This window comes from Phascolarctos cinereus, unplaced genomic scaffold, assembly GCF_003287225.1.
Source record: "Phascolarctos cinereus isolate Bilbo 61053 unplaced genomic scaffold, phaCin_HiC Scaffold_2;HRSCAF=192, whole genome shotgun sequence".
NCBI classification, from domain to species: Eukaryota; Metazoa; Chordata; class Mammalia; order Diprotodontia; family Phascolarctidae; genus Phascolarctos; species Phascolarctos cinereus.
Window position 1 is genome coordinate 102,323,021 of NW_027555625.1, and position 16,457 is coordinate 102,339,477.

The window sequence follows — 16,457 nt, forward strand, 5'->3', positions numbered from 1 at the left end:
ATCAGTGGTACATACTCAAGTAGAAACAGAGGTCACTAAACCGTACATGAAGATCCCTGCAGGCTGTGTATTGACTTAGAAAAACTATATGTTAATATTATGTATGTTTTACTGTATTTGTTTTGTTTTGTTAAATATTTCAGGAGCAGTTTAAGCCACATGTCTGCAACCTTTGTTTGACCCTCTGCTACATATAATCCATTCCTTTAGGGCCATTTGATTTTAAATTATAATTAATCAACAAATATTTATTAAGCACCTACCCTGTGCCAGGCACTGGGGATGCAAGTAGAAAGAATGACATAATCCCTGCTTACAAGGAGTTTACAATGTAATGTAAAGTTCAGTAAAGTTTAGTCACTATAGAGTGACTAAATTAAAATATATAATAATATATATTATATATAAAATCATATATAATAAAATAAGTATGTATTAAAATATTTAATATATAACAAAATAAAATAATGAAGTAGTTAAATATAAGGTAGTTTAGGAGGGAAGGCACTTTCTTGATCAGGCTTCATGAGAAAAATGGTGCTTGAACAGCATCTTAAAGGAAGAGAGGGATTCTATGGGGTAAGGAGAGGGTACATTCCAGGCATGCCATGTGGTGAAATTAACATGTAGTACACAAAGCACGAAGACAGAAAATGGAGCGTCCCATGTGAATAGCAGAGAGAAGGTCAGTTTGGGTGGATTGCAGAGTCGAAGAAGAGTAATGTTCAGTAAGGCTAGAAAGATATGTTGGGGCCAGGTTGCATAGGGCTTTAAAAGCTAAACAGAGCAGTTTATATTTGACTGTGGAGGCAACAGGAAGCCATTGGAATTGATTGAGGACAGAATCACTTGGTCAGATTGTGTTTAAGGAAAATTACTTTGGCAGCAGCCGTATGTGGAATGGACTGAAGTGGCAAGAAATTTGAGAGGTAGGGAGATCAATCAAGAGGCTGGGATAATAATGTAGGCAAGATGTGATGAGAGCGTGAATGAAGGTGATACCTGTAGGAGCGGAGGAAATGGATCATATATTAGATATATTGTGAAGGTTTAAATGGCAAGATTTGGCATAGGTATGGATATTTGGGGTGGGGAAGAATAAGGCTGAGGTTACAATCCTGGGACATAGGAAAGATGGTGGGGCCTTCAACAGAAATTGGGGAAGTTTGAAAAAAGCGAAGACTGAAGGGGAAAGATGAGTTCAGTTTTAGACATCTTGAATTTATATCTTTGAGACATCTGGTTTCAAATGTCCAACAGTAAATTGGTGACTCCAGATTGAGGCTCAGGGGTGAGATATGTGGATGGATCTGGAGTCATCCTCATAGAGATGACAGTTAAAGAGATAGGAGCTGATGAGTTTACCAAGAGATAGAAGTAGAGGGAAAAGATAAGAAGACCTAGAATAGAACTTTGGGGAACTCTCATGGCCAAGGGGTTTGATATATATGATGAGCCAGCAAAGGAGACAGAATAGTGGTCAGAAAGATAGAAGGTGAATGAGAAAGAGAGTAGTGTTGTAAAAAAGCAGCAGTGGCGCATTTTAAGGTGAAGTCCCCTCATAATTTTCAGTAGTATAATTCCTTATTTTTTTCTAAGCACCAGGAAAACAAAGAATCATATACTGAAAAGTAGAGGATGTCAATTCAGAATACTAAGAAATTCAAAATCTTGCAATTCTTCTAATAAATACCAATTTATATTCTTTCTATTGAGCCAAAAAGTCTTATGTAATACACAACAATATTTTAGTGTTTCAAGAATCTATGATTTCCTTAATTTGGAAACTCCTTCTGCCACCACAAATCAGAGCCCCTCTGTAACTCAGGAGATAGTCTTTCAGAGTTGTTTTAGCCAAAAAGTTCATTGCCTTGTGGACAACCTGGTGAGGTGCCTCTCCAAACTTAGTTTGGCCGGGCCTTGGTCAACAGACATGCTCCATCACTAGGCTCTTACTCAAAGCTGTGCTTTGTTGGGTACCTCCATGCCATCCCATGCCATATAATCAGAATAGGCATGTTATAGCAAGGCAACTAAAATCTCAAGCCTGGGCAAGTGGAAAGAAGTCAGTTGATCTGAGATTCCCCCAACTTTTCAGACAATAGTACCTATAATTAAAGATGATTCTACTTACCTTTATATGTTACTTTCCCATTTACAAAGTTTTCCTCACAACAACACTGCAAGATGGCTGGTGCTAATATGATTGTTAGAAGCAGTTATGTGGTGCAATGGATAGAGTGCTGGGCTTGAAGTTGGGAAGACATTGAGTTCAAATCCAGCCTCAGACAATTACTAGCTGTGTGAACCTGGGCAAGTTACTTAAACTTTGTCTGCCTCAGTTTCATCAACTCTAAGATGGGAATAATTGTGGACCTATCTCCCAGAGTTGTTGTGAAGATCAAATGAGGCAATATTTGTAAAACACTTTGCAAACTTTAAAGGACTATATAAATGCTAGCTAGTATAAATATTTTCATTTTACAGATGAGGAAACTGAGACCCAGAAAGATTGCTCAGGGTCACATATAATAAGACGTGAAAGAATTAAATCCAGGAGTCTGAGTGCAACTACCGAATGTGGAGATTGTTTGATAGGAACTTGGGCATAAGCATGGCTGATCAGCAGACACAAGAGAAGATTGCAGAATTCAAAGAAGCCTTTTCACTAGTTGACAAGGATGGAGATGGTACTGTAACAACAAAAAAACGGAATTGTAATGAGGTCACTTGGGCAAAACCCCACAGAAGCTGAATTACAGGATATGATTAATGAAGTAGATGATGATGGTAATGGCACAACTGACTTTCCAGCATTTCTGACTATGATGGTAAGAAAAATGAAAGACACAGGCAGTGAAGGAGAAATTAGAGAAGCACTCCGTGTGTTTGACAAGGTGCACAAACACCTTTCCTTCGAGTACCTTCAGCATGAGCATCAACACCTTTTTTATACTTTTAGGAACTTTTTTTTTTTTGCGAGGGGAAAAGTACGTGGCAAGAACAGAAGACAAACTGTCAAAACTTCTAAAGATGCTTCCTTGCATTTGCTTTATCATGATTTAAAGGTTCAACTAAATTTTTGTCTTAGGACGGCAATGGTTATATTAGTGCAGCAGAACTTCACCATGTGATAACAAACCTCGGAGAGAAGTTAACAGATGAAGAGGTTGATGAAATGATCAGGGAAGCAGATATTGATGGGGATAGTCAAGTAAACTATGAAGAGTTTATACAAATTATGACAGTGAAGTGAAGACATTGTATAGAATATGTTAAATTTCTTGTATAGAATTGTTTATTTGCTTTTCTTTGTAACTTATCTGTAAAAAGTTTTCCCCCTACTGTCAAAAGGATGTGCGTGTGTAGTAATTAGGACTTCATTCCTTCTTTGTTTTTTTTCCCCTTTTCTACTGTCATTGTCCTGAAATTTTATTTTGGAAAATTGATCAAGTAAAATATGTTGTATGTGGCTTACTGTGGATATATCTAAGCCCTTCTGCACATCTGAACTTAGATGGAGTTGGTCAAATGAGGGAACATCTGGGTTATGCCTTTCTTTTTTTTAAAGAAGTAGTTTTCTTTGGGAACTGTCAGCATGTTGTTGAAGTGTGGAGTTGTGACTCTGCATAGACTATGGACAGTCAACAATATGTACTTAAAGTTGCACTAGCACAAAACGGGTGTATTATCCACGCTATTCTTTTGTACTACTGGTCCTGTACCAGAAAACATTTCCTTCTATTGTTACTTGCTTTTTTTTTTCATTTGCTAGGCAATGGAGTTAAGTGATTTGCCCAAGGTCACACAGCTAGTAAGTGTTATGTGTCTGAGGCCGGATTTGAACTCAGGTCCTCCTGAATCCAGGGCCAGTGCTCTATCCACTGTGCCACCTAGCTGTTCCCCTGTTACTTACTTTTTAAACTTTGTTTAGCCACTTTAAAAAAATCTGCTTATGGCACAATTTGCCCCAAATCCATTCCAAGTTGTATATTTGTTTTCCAATTAAAAAATAGTTACAATTTAAAAAAAAGAATTAAACCCAGGTCTTGGGACTCCACATCCAGGGCTTTTTCTACCACATCAGACTGCCATCCAAATATGATGTGAAACTAATATGACATAATTTTAAAGCCCTTTTCCAAAAAGAAATTTAAAAATTCTTAATAGTCAAGGGATAAACACTTTCCTTAACTATATACCATCATCGTATACCATCTTACATGCAGCTTCTATCTGCTCTAATCCATCACCCATTTCAGTTTCAGTCATTTTTAGTCATGTTTGACTCTTTGTGATCCCCATTTGGGGTTTTCTTGGCAACGATTTGGGAGTGGTTTGCCATTTCCTTCTCTAACTCATTTTATGGATGTGGAAACTAAGCCAAACAGTTGTAGTGACTTGCCTAGGGTCACACAGCTAGTAAATGCCCGAGGCCAGATTTGAACTCAGGAAGATGAGTCTTTCTGACTCTAGACCTGGCACTGTATCCGCTATGCCGCCTGACTGCTAATCCATCACACACAGCTTCAAAAGTGATTTTTATAAATCGAGGCCCGATCATTTCATGCTACCTGCTCCCTGAGAGTGGCTCCCTGTTGCCTCTAGGATAAAGTATAAACTTCTGTTTAGCATTTACAGCCTGGGTTTGGCCTTCCTTTCCAGGCTCATTGCCCATAACTCCCCTTCAGACACTGCAATCATACATTGATTTCTGTCAAATTAAATTTTGCTTCAGTTCAGTATTTGGATTTTGTCATCCGTCATATTTTCTATCCCTCTAATTGGCATTATTTGATGAGCACGTTTTCTTGCTGTCCCCCATATGTGTCATTTATCCCTCATCTCTATATCATCCTTTGTCTCCATCTCGCAAGCCTGGGATCCAGTGGCATTAGCCTCCTTGCTATTCCTTAAACATGATAGTCTGTCTCCCAGTTCCAAGAGTTTTCAGTGGCTGTTCCCCATGCTGGAATTCTCTCCCTCGTCGTCTCCTCCTTTGTCTCCTTTCAAGTCTCAGCTGAGTCCTACCTTGCGTTAGAAGCCTTCCCTCTGTTCATTATCTCTAATTTATCCTGTCTATATCTTGTTTGTACATGGTTGTTTACATGTGGTCTACCCCATTAGACTGTGAGCTCCTTGTGGACAGGGACTGTTTTTCCCCTTTCTTTGTATCCCTTGTGCTTAGCTCAGTGCTTGACACATAGTAGGGGCCTAAATATGCTAATGGACTAAGTGAAGGAAATACTCTCCCTTCTCACTTTGGATCAAGGTTCATCTTGAGTATCTTTTCCTTCAGTTAGCCTGTCCTCTGCTGGTTAACCCCAAGCCCCATCCCTGGTCTTGGAACTGCTCTGTATTTATTTTGAGTATAGTTTGTATTTACTAATCAATAACATTTCTTAAGAACCTGCTATGTGCCATACTAAGTACTAGGTATATACAAAAAGACAGAACACAGTCCTTGTCCCCAAGGAGATCACAGAAGAGATAACATGCAAAAAAAAATATACGACGCAAGCTATATACAAGATAAACAGGAAATAACGAACAGAGGAAAGGCGCTCTAGCACCTTTAATTCTAGTTAAGAAGGGATAGGAAAAGCTTCCAGTAAAAGATGGGATTTTAGTTGGGACTTGAAGGAAGACAGGGAAATCAATAGAACAGAGGAGGAAAAGCATTCTGGGGGGCAGCCAAAGAAAATGCTCAGAGCCAAGAGATGTAAGTGTCATGTTCATGGGACAGCTAGGAGATCAGTATCATTGGAGTAATGTGTCAGGGAATAAAGTACAGGAAGACTGGTAAAGTAGGAAGAGGCTAGGTTATGAAGGGCCTTGAATGTCAGCAGACTGTGTTTCATCCTGGAGGTAATAGGAAGCCATTGGAGTTTATTGAGTAACTAGGTGACATGGTCAGACCTGCACTTCAGGAAAATCACTTTGGTGGCTGAATGGAGGATAGATTGGAGTGAAGAGAGACATGTTGTATAGAGGCCAGAGACTCTTTGTTCTTGTCTTTTAATCCCATTGCCTAACAGTTCCTGACACTTAGTAGGGAACTGAGTAAACATAGGGGTAGGCACCTGTTATTTCACTGGTAGAAGGAGATCCCTGCTGAGGAAACCCCTTCCACCAAATGCATATTGGCACCTTCTCTGCAATTTATAGTCTTAGAGAGTTGCCTGAAGCATTGAGAAATGGTTAACAGACTTGCCCAGGGTCACATAGCAAATATGTGTCAAAGATAAGACCTGAAACTGTGTTTCCTAACTCCAAATCTAATGTAAAATTCATTAACACAGAGTTACTCAACAGGCATTTACTAAATGTTTACTTATTGCCAAGCACTGTGCTAAACACTTTATAAATATTATGTCCTTGATCCTCACAACAATCTCATACAATCAGTACTATTATTATTTCTGTTTTACTATTAAGGAAACTGAGGTAGACAGAGGTTAAGTGACTTGTCCTGGGTCACTCAGCTAGTAAGTGTCTGAATCTGGATTTGAACTCAGGTATTCCTGAGTCCAGACTCAGTGCTCTATCCATTGCACCAACTCTTAGAGTTATAAGATTATATGGAGTTATGTAGGGTTATAAGGTATAAGAAGACTAAAATGGTAGGAAGGGGTGAGGTTATGAAGGACTTTAAAAAACCCAACAAATGATTTTATATTTGATCCTAGAAGCAACAGGGAGCAACTGGAGTTTATTGAATAAGGTGGTTGGGGGGTGTGACATAGTCAAACCAGAACTTTAGGAAAATCAGTCTGATAACTGAATAGAAGATGAAATGGAAAAGGGAGAGATTTGAGGTAAGAAGATGAACCAGAAGGCTACAGCAATAGTCCAGGTGGTGTCAGTGTCAGAGGAGAGAAGGGAGTATATAGGAGAGATAGTGATAAGGTAGAATTGATGGGCCTTGACAACAGATTGCATGGGGCTGGAGGGGGGGGTGTGGTTGAGAGAGAATGAGTGAAGGATGACACCGAAGTGATAAACCAGAGGCACTAGAAAAAGGGCCCTCAACTTTAATAAGACAGTTAAGTAGAGGAGAGGTAGGCTGGGTGGAGGCAAAAATGAGTTTAGTTTTGGACATGTTAAGTTTAAGATGTCTATGGGACATCTAGTTTGGATATCCAATAGGCACATGGATAATCAAGTCTAGAACTCAGAGGTTAGAGCTAGACATAGAAGATCTGAGAATCATCTGCATAGAATTGAAAATTGAATCCATGGGAACTAGTGAGATCACAAAGCAAAACAACATAGAGGGAGAAGAGAAGAGGACCCAGAACCTTGAGCAATACCCACAGTTAGTGGGCATGACTAGGTGAAGATCAGCAAAGGAGAATGAGAAGGAACAGTCTGATAAGTAGAACCAGGAGAGGGCAGTGGTGTGAAGCCCTAGAGAGAAGATAGTATCAAGGAAAAGAGGGTGATTGACAGGGTTAAAGGCTGAAGATAAGGCAAAAGGGATGAGGATTGAAGAAACGCCATTATATTTGGGAATTAACAGATCATTGGTAACTCCAGAGAGAGCCATTTCAGTGGAACAACAAGGTCAGAAGCCAGACTATAGAAAGTTAAGAAGAGACTAAGAGGAAAGGAAGTGGAGGTACCAATAGTTGATAACCTTCTCAAGGAGTTTAGTCATGAAAGGGAAGTGAGATCAAGAATGATATAGCTAGTACGTATGGATAGATGTAGTGAGTATGTTTTTAAGAATGAAGGATAAAAGAGTATGCCTGTAAACAACAGAGAAGTAACCAGTAGTTAGGGAGAGATTGAAGATGATGGATTGAATGAGGGTTTTTTTTGAGAATGGAGGAAACCTGAGTGTACCTGTAGGCAATTAGGGAAGCCGCCAGTATATAGGGAGAAATTAAAGCTAAGTGAGATATTGGTGATGGTAGAGAGGATCACTTATCTCTAGATAGATAGATAGATAGATAGATAGATAGATAGATAGATAGATAGATAGATAGATAGATAGATGGATATAGATATAGATGTGTGTGTGTGTGTGTGTGTGTGTGTGTGTGTGTGTGTGTGTGTGTGTAACCTCTTCATGTGAGACGGATGAAGGAGGAAATAGTGAGTGATGTGAGATGAGGAAGAGGAAAGAAAAGAAAATTCTCTGCAAATAAACAAATAGATTTTTTCTTTTGTTCTGGAGAGTAGCTCATCTGTTGAAGATACTCTCCCAGACTGCTAGTCACTATTTGCACTGTCAGGTCGGGTCCCCAGAACAAAGCTGTTACTTATCTCTTCAGAGTATGGCATATCCATGAGGAATTGTTCTGATTCTACAGCTCATGAGCCCCCACTGGTGTCTTTTACCCCATTATTAGAAGTTAGCATCAACTAGTTAGCTTGGCTCAGTTTTTTGAAAGGTAAAGTAAGATTGGTAGGCACAAACATCCTTCCAAAAGTCTATGACACACTATCCCACCAGTATATACAGGGTCCGTGGAAAAGTAGGCTCAAGATAAAGAATATAGTGTGGCAAAGAGGTAACTCATAGTTCCCAAAAGTCCTTTTTCTGAGCCTTCAAACAATTCTCCCTAGTTATGATGCAGTTCTTCTCTGCAGGGCTTTTTGTAGAGCCTGGGATCTGAATCTAGTCTGTCCTTATGCAAACGCTGTCATCAGCCATTCCAGGAATGCTACATAAATAATTAGTGATTTGAGTGCTCTGGGAACACAACACTGTTGTTTAGAATTATAAATAAGGCTACAGAATTACTAGCTTTACTTTGCTCTTCTGGATTTGAATAGTTTTTAATGAGAAAGTGAAGTTAGATCATTAGAAAGGTTTAGAATAAGAAATCCTATTTATTGTGTGTGGGTGTTTAAGATATTCATGCTATTTTTTATTTATTCATGCTACAATTTAAGCTGTCCAGCAAGAACGTCAGTGAATAACCACCTGGATTTCAGAGTCTTCTTTCTGACTAGAATTAATTTATTTTGCTTTCTTTAGTCATTATGTTTAATGTAAAAGTCATTGGGTATCCTTTTTTTGGAATATAACTTCCTTTTATTTTTTACCTATATACTAACATTCAGAGGAAAAGTTTGTATGTTCAATAATTATTGGACCTTAAATCGCCATTTAGCTTTATTCCAAAGCCTTAATAAACTAATCTCACATTAAGTCCTTATACCTAATTTAGCTTAAGCAGTGGGTACTAGATTGGAAATTTCCTCAAACAAAACTCCAGTATCATAGAAACTGAATTACTCCTTTTAAGCACTGTTCTCTAATGCATATAGCTGAGGTTGGCACTGGGGTGATAATGTGGGAAGCAAGCAGATGCTTACAAACAGTATGCCACTGGAAACTGAATTTCAGCTTAAATAAATCAACTCCTTTTGAGGTTGGCCTGGCATCCATGATGGCTTCACCTCTTCACTCTTTTAATCTCACTTGCTCTGTGATGAGATGAGCCCAACTTAATTACAAACAAAAGAAGTTGTGAAGAAATCTCTTTCTTTAGTAGAGACATTCTGAACAGTTCCAAAGTCTAAAAATAAATTACTCATTTTGAAACTTTTGCTTACCCAGCTGCTGATGAACTTTGGCTCTCCAACCACAGGCCATTTATTCGAACATAAATGTTTTAAGAAAGGAACAAATTCAGTTTACTGGACACAAATTAAGATAAATAGAGTAAGTTAGGAGTATCAGATGTTCAGAAAATTGGGGAAAGTATGATGTTGCAAATTATTCTAGGCCACCCTGCCTCCCATCCCCTACCCCTAATTAGCTATTTAATATTGTAGAATAAGTAGATTTCTCCTCATGAGCCATTAGTGTCTGTGTTATCCTGTCTGAACAATAAATTTGTATATTCAGCATTACAGTATTTAGGCTGTGGCTTAACTCAGAAAGATAGTGTCCAAAGTCCTATTCATCTTGCTATATTGTTTAAAAAGAGATTGAACTAGTCATCACTTTGTTTCAGAATATCAGCAAATTTAGGCAACTCTTTATTGAGATGCCAATAGTACATCATTTAATTTATTTAATCCAGTTGAGGATTTTCCGTTTGTAGATACCTCTTTCTCCTTTGCTGGATCTTCATCCAGGTAGCTTTATCTCATAACGTTAGGGGTCTCCCAAGACTGTTTTGGTCCCTCTTCTCCGTCTATAGTCTTTCACTAGATGACCTCATCAATTCCCATGCTTTCAATTATCATCTCAGTGCAGATAACTCTTAGATCTCCTTATCCATTTCTAACCTCCCTCCCAAACTCCAGCCTCCATCGCCAACTGTCTATTAAACATCTTGAACTGTATGTCCCATAGACATCTTAAACTCAACTTGTCTGAAACTGAACTCATCTTCACCTCCCCACCCCCAATCTTATCATCTTGATAACTTTCCTATTAGTAGAAAGAGTACCTCTCTCCTTCCAGTCACCCAGGCACACAGCCTAGATGTCATCCTCAATTTCTAATTCTCTCTTACCACCCCCCATCCAGTCGGTTGTCAAGTTCTGTCATTTCTACCATTGTAACATTTCTAGTATAATTACCCCCAGCCCTTCTCTTCTCTGATACTGTAATCACCCTAGTGCAGACCCTCATCACCTCAAGTCTATCACAGTAGCCTTCTGGTTCATCTTCCTACCTCAAACTTCTCTCCATTCCGGGCCATCCTCCATTCAGCTGTAAAACTGGTCTTCCTAAAAGCACAAGTTTTGCCATATCACCACCCCCCCATTCAGTAAACTCCCTATTACTTTTGGAGCCCTTCCTAATCTGGTCCCTTCCTACATTTGCAGTAGTCTTATACTTTTCACCCCTCTGTATACTCTGAGATCCAGTGACACTGGCCTCTTAGCTGTCCCTTACACAATACTCCATTGTCAATAAACACCCCTAAATCACTGATTTTTTAACCAACACTCCTTTCACTTTAATGCTTTTATGGAAAACTGATTGTTTCTGAGGAGACCACAACCCTTATAAATCATCTCCATCCATAGGTCATCACTCTTCCCACTCCATCAACCCATGGGGTCATGTCACTTCTCTGCTCAAAAATCTTCAATGGCTCTCTATTGCCTATCAAGTAAAATTTAAACTCTTCCTGGCGTCCAAAGCCTTCAACAACAGGATATCAGTCTGCCTTCCCAAACACTTCTTCCTTTACTCCCTTTTACATACCTTATTCTTCAGCCAAACTGGAAAATGTTCTGTCCCCCAAATAGGTGCTGTATTCTCTGGTCTCAATATCTTGGTACAGGCTCTTCTGAATTCTTGCAAGTAACCTATGTCTGTTCAATCCCAACTCCAGTACCACCTCCTCCTGGAAGTTTTCCATTATCTCCTGAGATTGTCAATGAGCTTCCCACACCCCCTACCCTCCACTCCAGCCTTTATATAGCACTTGGTTTCAGAACTTTTTCATGCAATTCTCATCTGTAACCCTTCAGTTCTAGGTTTGCTGTCTAATGAGTGTTAGCAAAGAGATGTCAGATTCTGGAAATGGCCCAATAGACTCAAGTCTCAGAATTTACCAGTTTAGTGACCTTGTCCTTCATAGCTGCTAACCAGAAGCAGCCAATATTTATGTTGTTTTTTCCTGATAGTACCCCCCCTCCTCTGCATTCTTCTGTATATGTATGTCTGATAAATGCAAAATCTGGCAGCCACCTACATCCTTGTTTGTAAGATTGGGGAAAGGACATTATTGCCCTTTTGAAAGAGACAGGAAATGTCAGTGTGGGCCAATACAAAGAGGTTAGAGTAAGAAGGCCTCATTTGGATTCCCATAGGAGGAATGCAAATAAACATAAAACATAATTTATAGCCCCTATGCCTTGAGGCAAACTTAAGCCTAGAGATGATAAACTTTACATGGAGTAAAGGTTGGAAATTTCTTTGAGCTGCTTGCTGATTTTAGCTTTGTACTAAGTGCTAGGAGCTGTTTTAGTCTTAGGCATTTTGGCTACAATTCCCTACCTCAGGTCACCAGCTGGGAACTCACCCATTACCTAAACAGGTATATAGACCTCAATAACTCTTTTATACATGAGGTTCTTATTATCCATGCAACCTTACCCCCTAAAAGTGCTACTTATAGGATCACCTTGAATTTTGTTACCTTTGGTGGCTCATTTTCTGTCACAAGCATGATGCTCCTTCCTATACTATGACAAATGATGGGGGGAGGGGAAGGTGAATTGATGCATACTGTGTACATGTAACACTGTGGATTAGACTTTTATGTGTTTGTGTCATAGAAAGCCAAACTTCTTGTCAGCTCAAATACTTGGGACAGATGGACTTAGGAAGGCCTGGGTTCAAGTCCTGGCACTGACATACTCTAGTTATGAACCCATGGGTCAGTCACTCAACCTCTCAAAGTCCCAGTTCCTCTCTAAGATTACATATGAAATTCAGTGTGGAAATTTCCTCCACTAACGCAGAATGCAAGATATCCTGCCACATATATTTGCATATATAAATATACAATGAATTGATATAAAAATAAATTTGTGTATGTATGTATATATGTGTGTATATGTATATATATATAATTTGTGTATATATATATGGATATATATTTGTGTATGTGCATCTATGTATACATGTGTATGTGTATGTGTGTATATATATATGTGTGTGTGTGTGTATGTGTGTATAAATATATATGTATACATATTGTTTTTTATTTAAAAAATTTTTACTGGGGAGCTGCCAATCTGCATTGGTGGGGATAGTTTCCATACTGAATGAAAACATAAGTCTGGACAAATTTTTTTTTTCATTTTCAGATTTAAAACCCCCATGAGTGACTTATAAAGGGTGTTATATAAATGCATTTTATTAATTACTAATTAAATAAATATAAATAAGGGTGTTAAATAACCTTTAATATCTTTAATAATTCTTCATTTTCTTTACTATAAGTGAATATTTCTGTCTGACTTGCCAAAGCAGGTAAACAACCAAATACTAAGCTAGATCAATTATTGGTCATACCCAATATGACTTATCTTATATCTTTATGACTTGGAATGAAAATAAACAAAGCAGAGGAATATAATTTTGAATAATAATAAACAAGGCAAGGATCACTATTTTTGAACCAGATATCAGTTAACAAGCATTTATTAAGCATTTACCATGTGTAAGGCACTATGCTAAGTGCTGGGGATACAAAGAACAGGGAAAAACTAGTCCCTTTTACATTAACATTTAAGATAGCTGGATAATCCAGTGAATAAAATAATTAGGCTAAGAATAAGAACATCATGGTTCCATTACTGACTTGGATTGTAATCTTGGATAAGTCATGTACTATTAATAGTATCAAAACTAACTAATAATAATATCAGATTATACAGTACATATGACTTTTTCCCAGGGTGCTGAGATCATATGCTGGAATATTAATATCAATACAATCTCCATGCTGTCTCCCAAAACAAAGCATGATTGAGAACAGGGTGTTGGAGATTAGTGGTATTAAAATTGTCACCACTTTCAAAGTTAATACTATTCATGGGGCTTTGGGTGGGGAAGAATTTGAGATTAAGATCAAGGATTTGAGATAGATATTTGCAGTGACCCTCAGTTTTTTTTTCAAGTTACACAATTACATATTTCATTATTTTTGGAATTTTCCTGAGGTTAAAACAGAAGTGTTGACAGGTTTCAATATTTATTACATTTTAGATAAGTAGCATCCATCCTATTGTGTTTTCACATATGGTGTTCTGTTAAGTAGCATGGGTGTTTTTAACTTACACAGTATTAGTAAATCACAGCAAATTATTCTTTGTTCATAAATCAAAGATTATCCAAACTATCTGTTGTAAAGAGGAAGACAACATTTATGGATTAGTAAAGTACATTCGCTTATTGAAAGATAAAAATTTCTAGTAAAATTTTAGCTTCGTGGTGGCTAAGAGATTATCTAGCTCAGCCCCCTTATTTCAAAGACAAGTCTTAAAGTAAGGTCCAAAGATTTTTAGCAACTTAACTATGGTCTCAAAATTAGTTTAATCAGAGCCAGAACTAGCATCCAATCTCCAACGTACTTTCCACTGTATAATGCTACCAATAATTCAGTCTTTTGATAAATGTGTGATTCCATTAGTGTGGGTACTCCGGTCTCCCCCCATGCATATACAAACCCTTCATACCTCACTCGGCAGAAGCAGTTGGGAAGGCATAGGGACTTGTACAATTAGTAAGACAGTAGGCTAAGATTTTCAACTGAAAGTGTTTAGTTACTGGTTGGTTGTTGTCCTTCGTACTCAAAGAGGACTAAAATGACATCACTATGTTTGGGGCAATGTATAGTGTGTCTGACTGTGGCTGATTAGACCAATATGAGCTGGGAAAGCTCTACCACAGGTCAGGCACAAAAGTCTGTATGAGCATTTGGGATGGAGATGTCCCTAAATTTGCACATCTCACTTTTCTTCTGAGCTACTGCAATTCTGCTTGCTCATAGAGCACAGCACCTTCTTTGATGTGGATACAACATGCTGGACAGCCCTGTGCCAGTGTTTCCCATGGCTCACAAACCATTCCAAGGTTCTTCAGAGAGATATTTAGAAAGTCTTTGTACTGCTTTTTCTGACCTCTACGTGAGTGCTTGCCTTGTGTGAGTTCCCCATAAAATAGTCTTTAAGCAAATGCATTTGGCATCTGAACAATGTGGCCAACCCAGTGGAGTTATGTCCTCTGCAGTAGAGTTTGAATGCTTGGCAGTTCAGTTTCAGAAAGGACCTCAGTGTTCAGTACCTTATCTTGCCTGGAGATCTTCAGAATCTTCCTAAGATAATTCAAATAGAAGCGATTCAGCTTCCTAGCACGGGGATGGCAGACTGTCCAGGCTTCATAGGCATTCAATAAAGAAAGTCAATAAAGCCAGCAAAATGACTCTGCAGATCTTCAATCTGGTAGGCAGCCTGATACTTTTTCTCTCCCACACTCTCCTTTGGAGATTCCAAAACATTGAGCTAGATCTGGCAATGTGTGCATCAACTCCATCCCCTATCCTAGAAAATATACTGCCAAGGTAAGTGATCTTATCCACAGCAACTGATGGTTGCATGTATAGATGGTGTGGTGCTGGCTGGTAGAGAACCTCTGTTTTCTTGGTGGTCACTGGCAGGCCAAAATTAGCACAAGCAGCAGAGAATCAATGCCTTAGAGGCATTGTGTACATCATCTGCAAACAAAAAGTTGCCTACCAGCTCTCCCTCCATTTTAGTCTTGGCTTGTGTGGCCTTTTCAAGTTAAATCACTTACCATCTGTGCAGTTGCTGACCTTCATGCCTTTTTTGTCCCTGCTGTTGGCATCTAACAATATCATTGAAAACCCATGCTAAAAAGCATGCCCACAGCCTCGCTTCCCTCCACTGGTGACTGGGAAAGCTCAAGAATATTGTCCATTATCCAGAACATACAAGCATGCCATTGTGGAACTTGCATACAATACTGATGAACTTCTCTGGGCAACCAAATTTTGCTATGGTCTTCCATAAACCCTAATGACTGTTAGCATAAAGGCCTTGATCAGATCAAGAAATATTGTGCACAGACCTCTATTCTGCTCCTAGCATTTCTCCTGGAGTTGTCAGGCACCAAATACCATATCCACCATTTCTCAGCCCTTTCTGAAGCCACACTGACTCTTGGGCAGAAGACCATCTTCCATATGATTAATCAGCTGATTAAGGAGGAATTTGGCAAGAATTTTGCTGGCAATGATCAAGAGAGAGACTCTCTCCACCCCCGTAATTGTCACAGGACAACCTATTTAGTTTTCTTTTATAGAGACGGACAATGGAGGCATCTTTGATCTCCTGGAAGATAACCTCCTCTTGCCATATAATCCAGAAGATTTCAGTCAGCCTTTGGATGAACAGTGCACCCCCTGCCTCGTAGATCTCTGCTGGAATGGAACTTTGCCACATGAGAAGAACCTAATTGCATTTAAAACCTCTACTTCAGTTGAAAGTTCAGCTACAGAGTGATTGACTTCAACCTGAATATCTCAGTCAATAAGTTCAGCAGTGGTTGATGATGGTCTGTTGAAAACACTATGGAAGTGTTCAGCCCATCTCTCCAGGATCATATCCTTATCACTGATCAGTGTGGCTCCATCAGCACTGAGTAGTTGAGATGCACCACAGGTCTTTGGCCCATAAATAGCCTTCAGGGTATCACAGAAGTGCTTGGGTTACTATAAGCATGAAACTACCTTCTTACTGAGCCAAGACTCTTGCATCTTTCTAAGCTTAATTTGCACTTTACTTGTGATGGAGTTAAACCCTGCTTTCTTATAGATAGATGAATTATCCTGCTGGTAAACTCTGTGGAGTTCTTGTTTTTCATTTGGTAGCTTCTGAATTTCCCCATCATTTTCATCAAGCCAATATTGATGTTTGCGAGTGTTGTGGCCCACATGAGTAAATGT

General features: G+C 38.8%; 1 protein-coding gene across 1 annotated transcript; it reads left to right on the forward strand.

The window, feature by feature from the left end:
• Positions 1–2,614: 2,614 nt before the first annotated feature.
• Positions 2,615–3,256, forward strand: LOC110215074 (calmodulin-alpha-like). Its single transcript, XM_078149059.1, is given in 3 exon segments — positions 2,615–2,709; positions 2,711–2,897; positions 3,092–3,256. Coding segments are annotated over 3 exon segments (447 nt in total).
• The last annotated feature ends 13,201 nt before the right edge of the window (positions 3,257–16,457 follow it).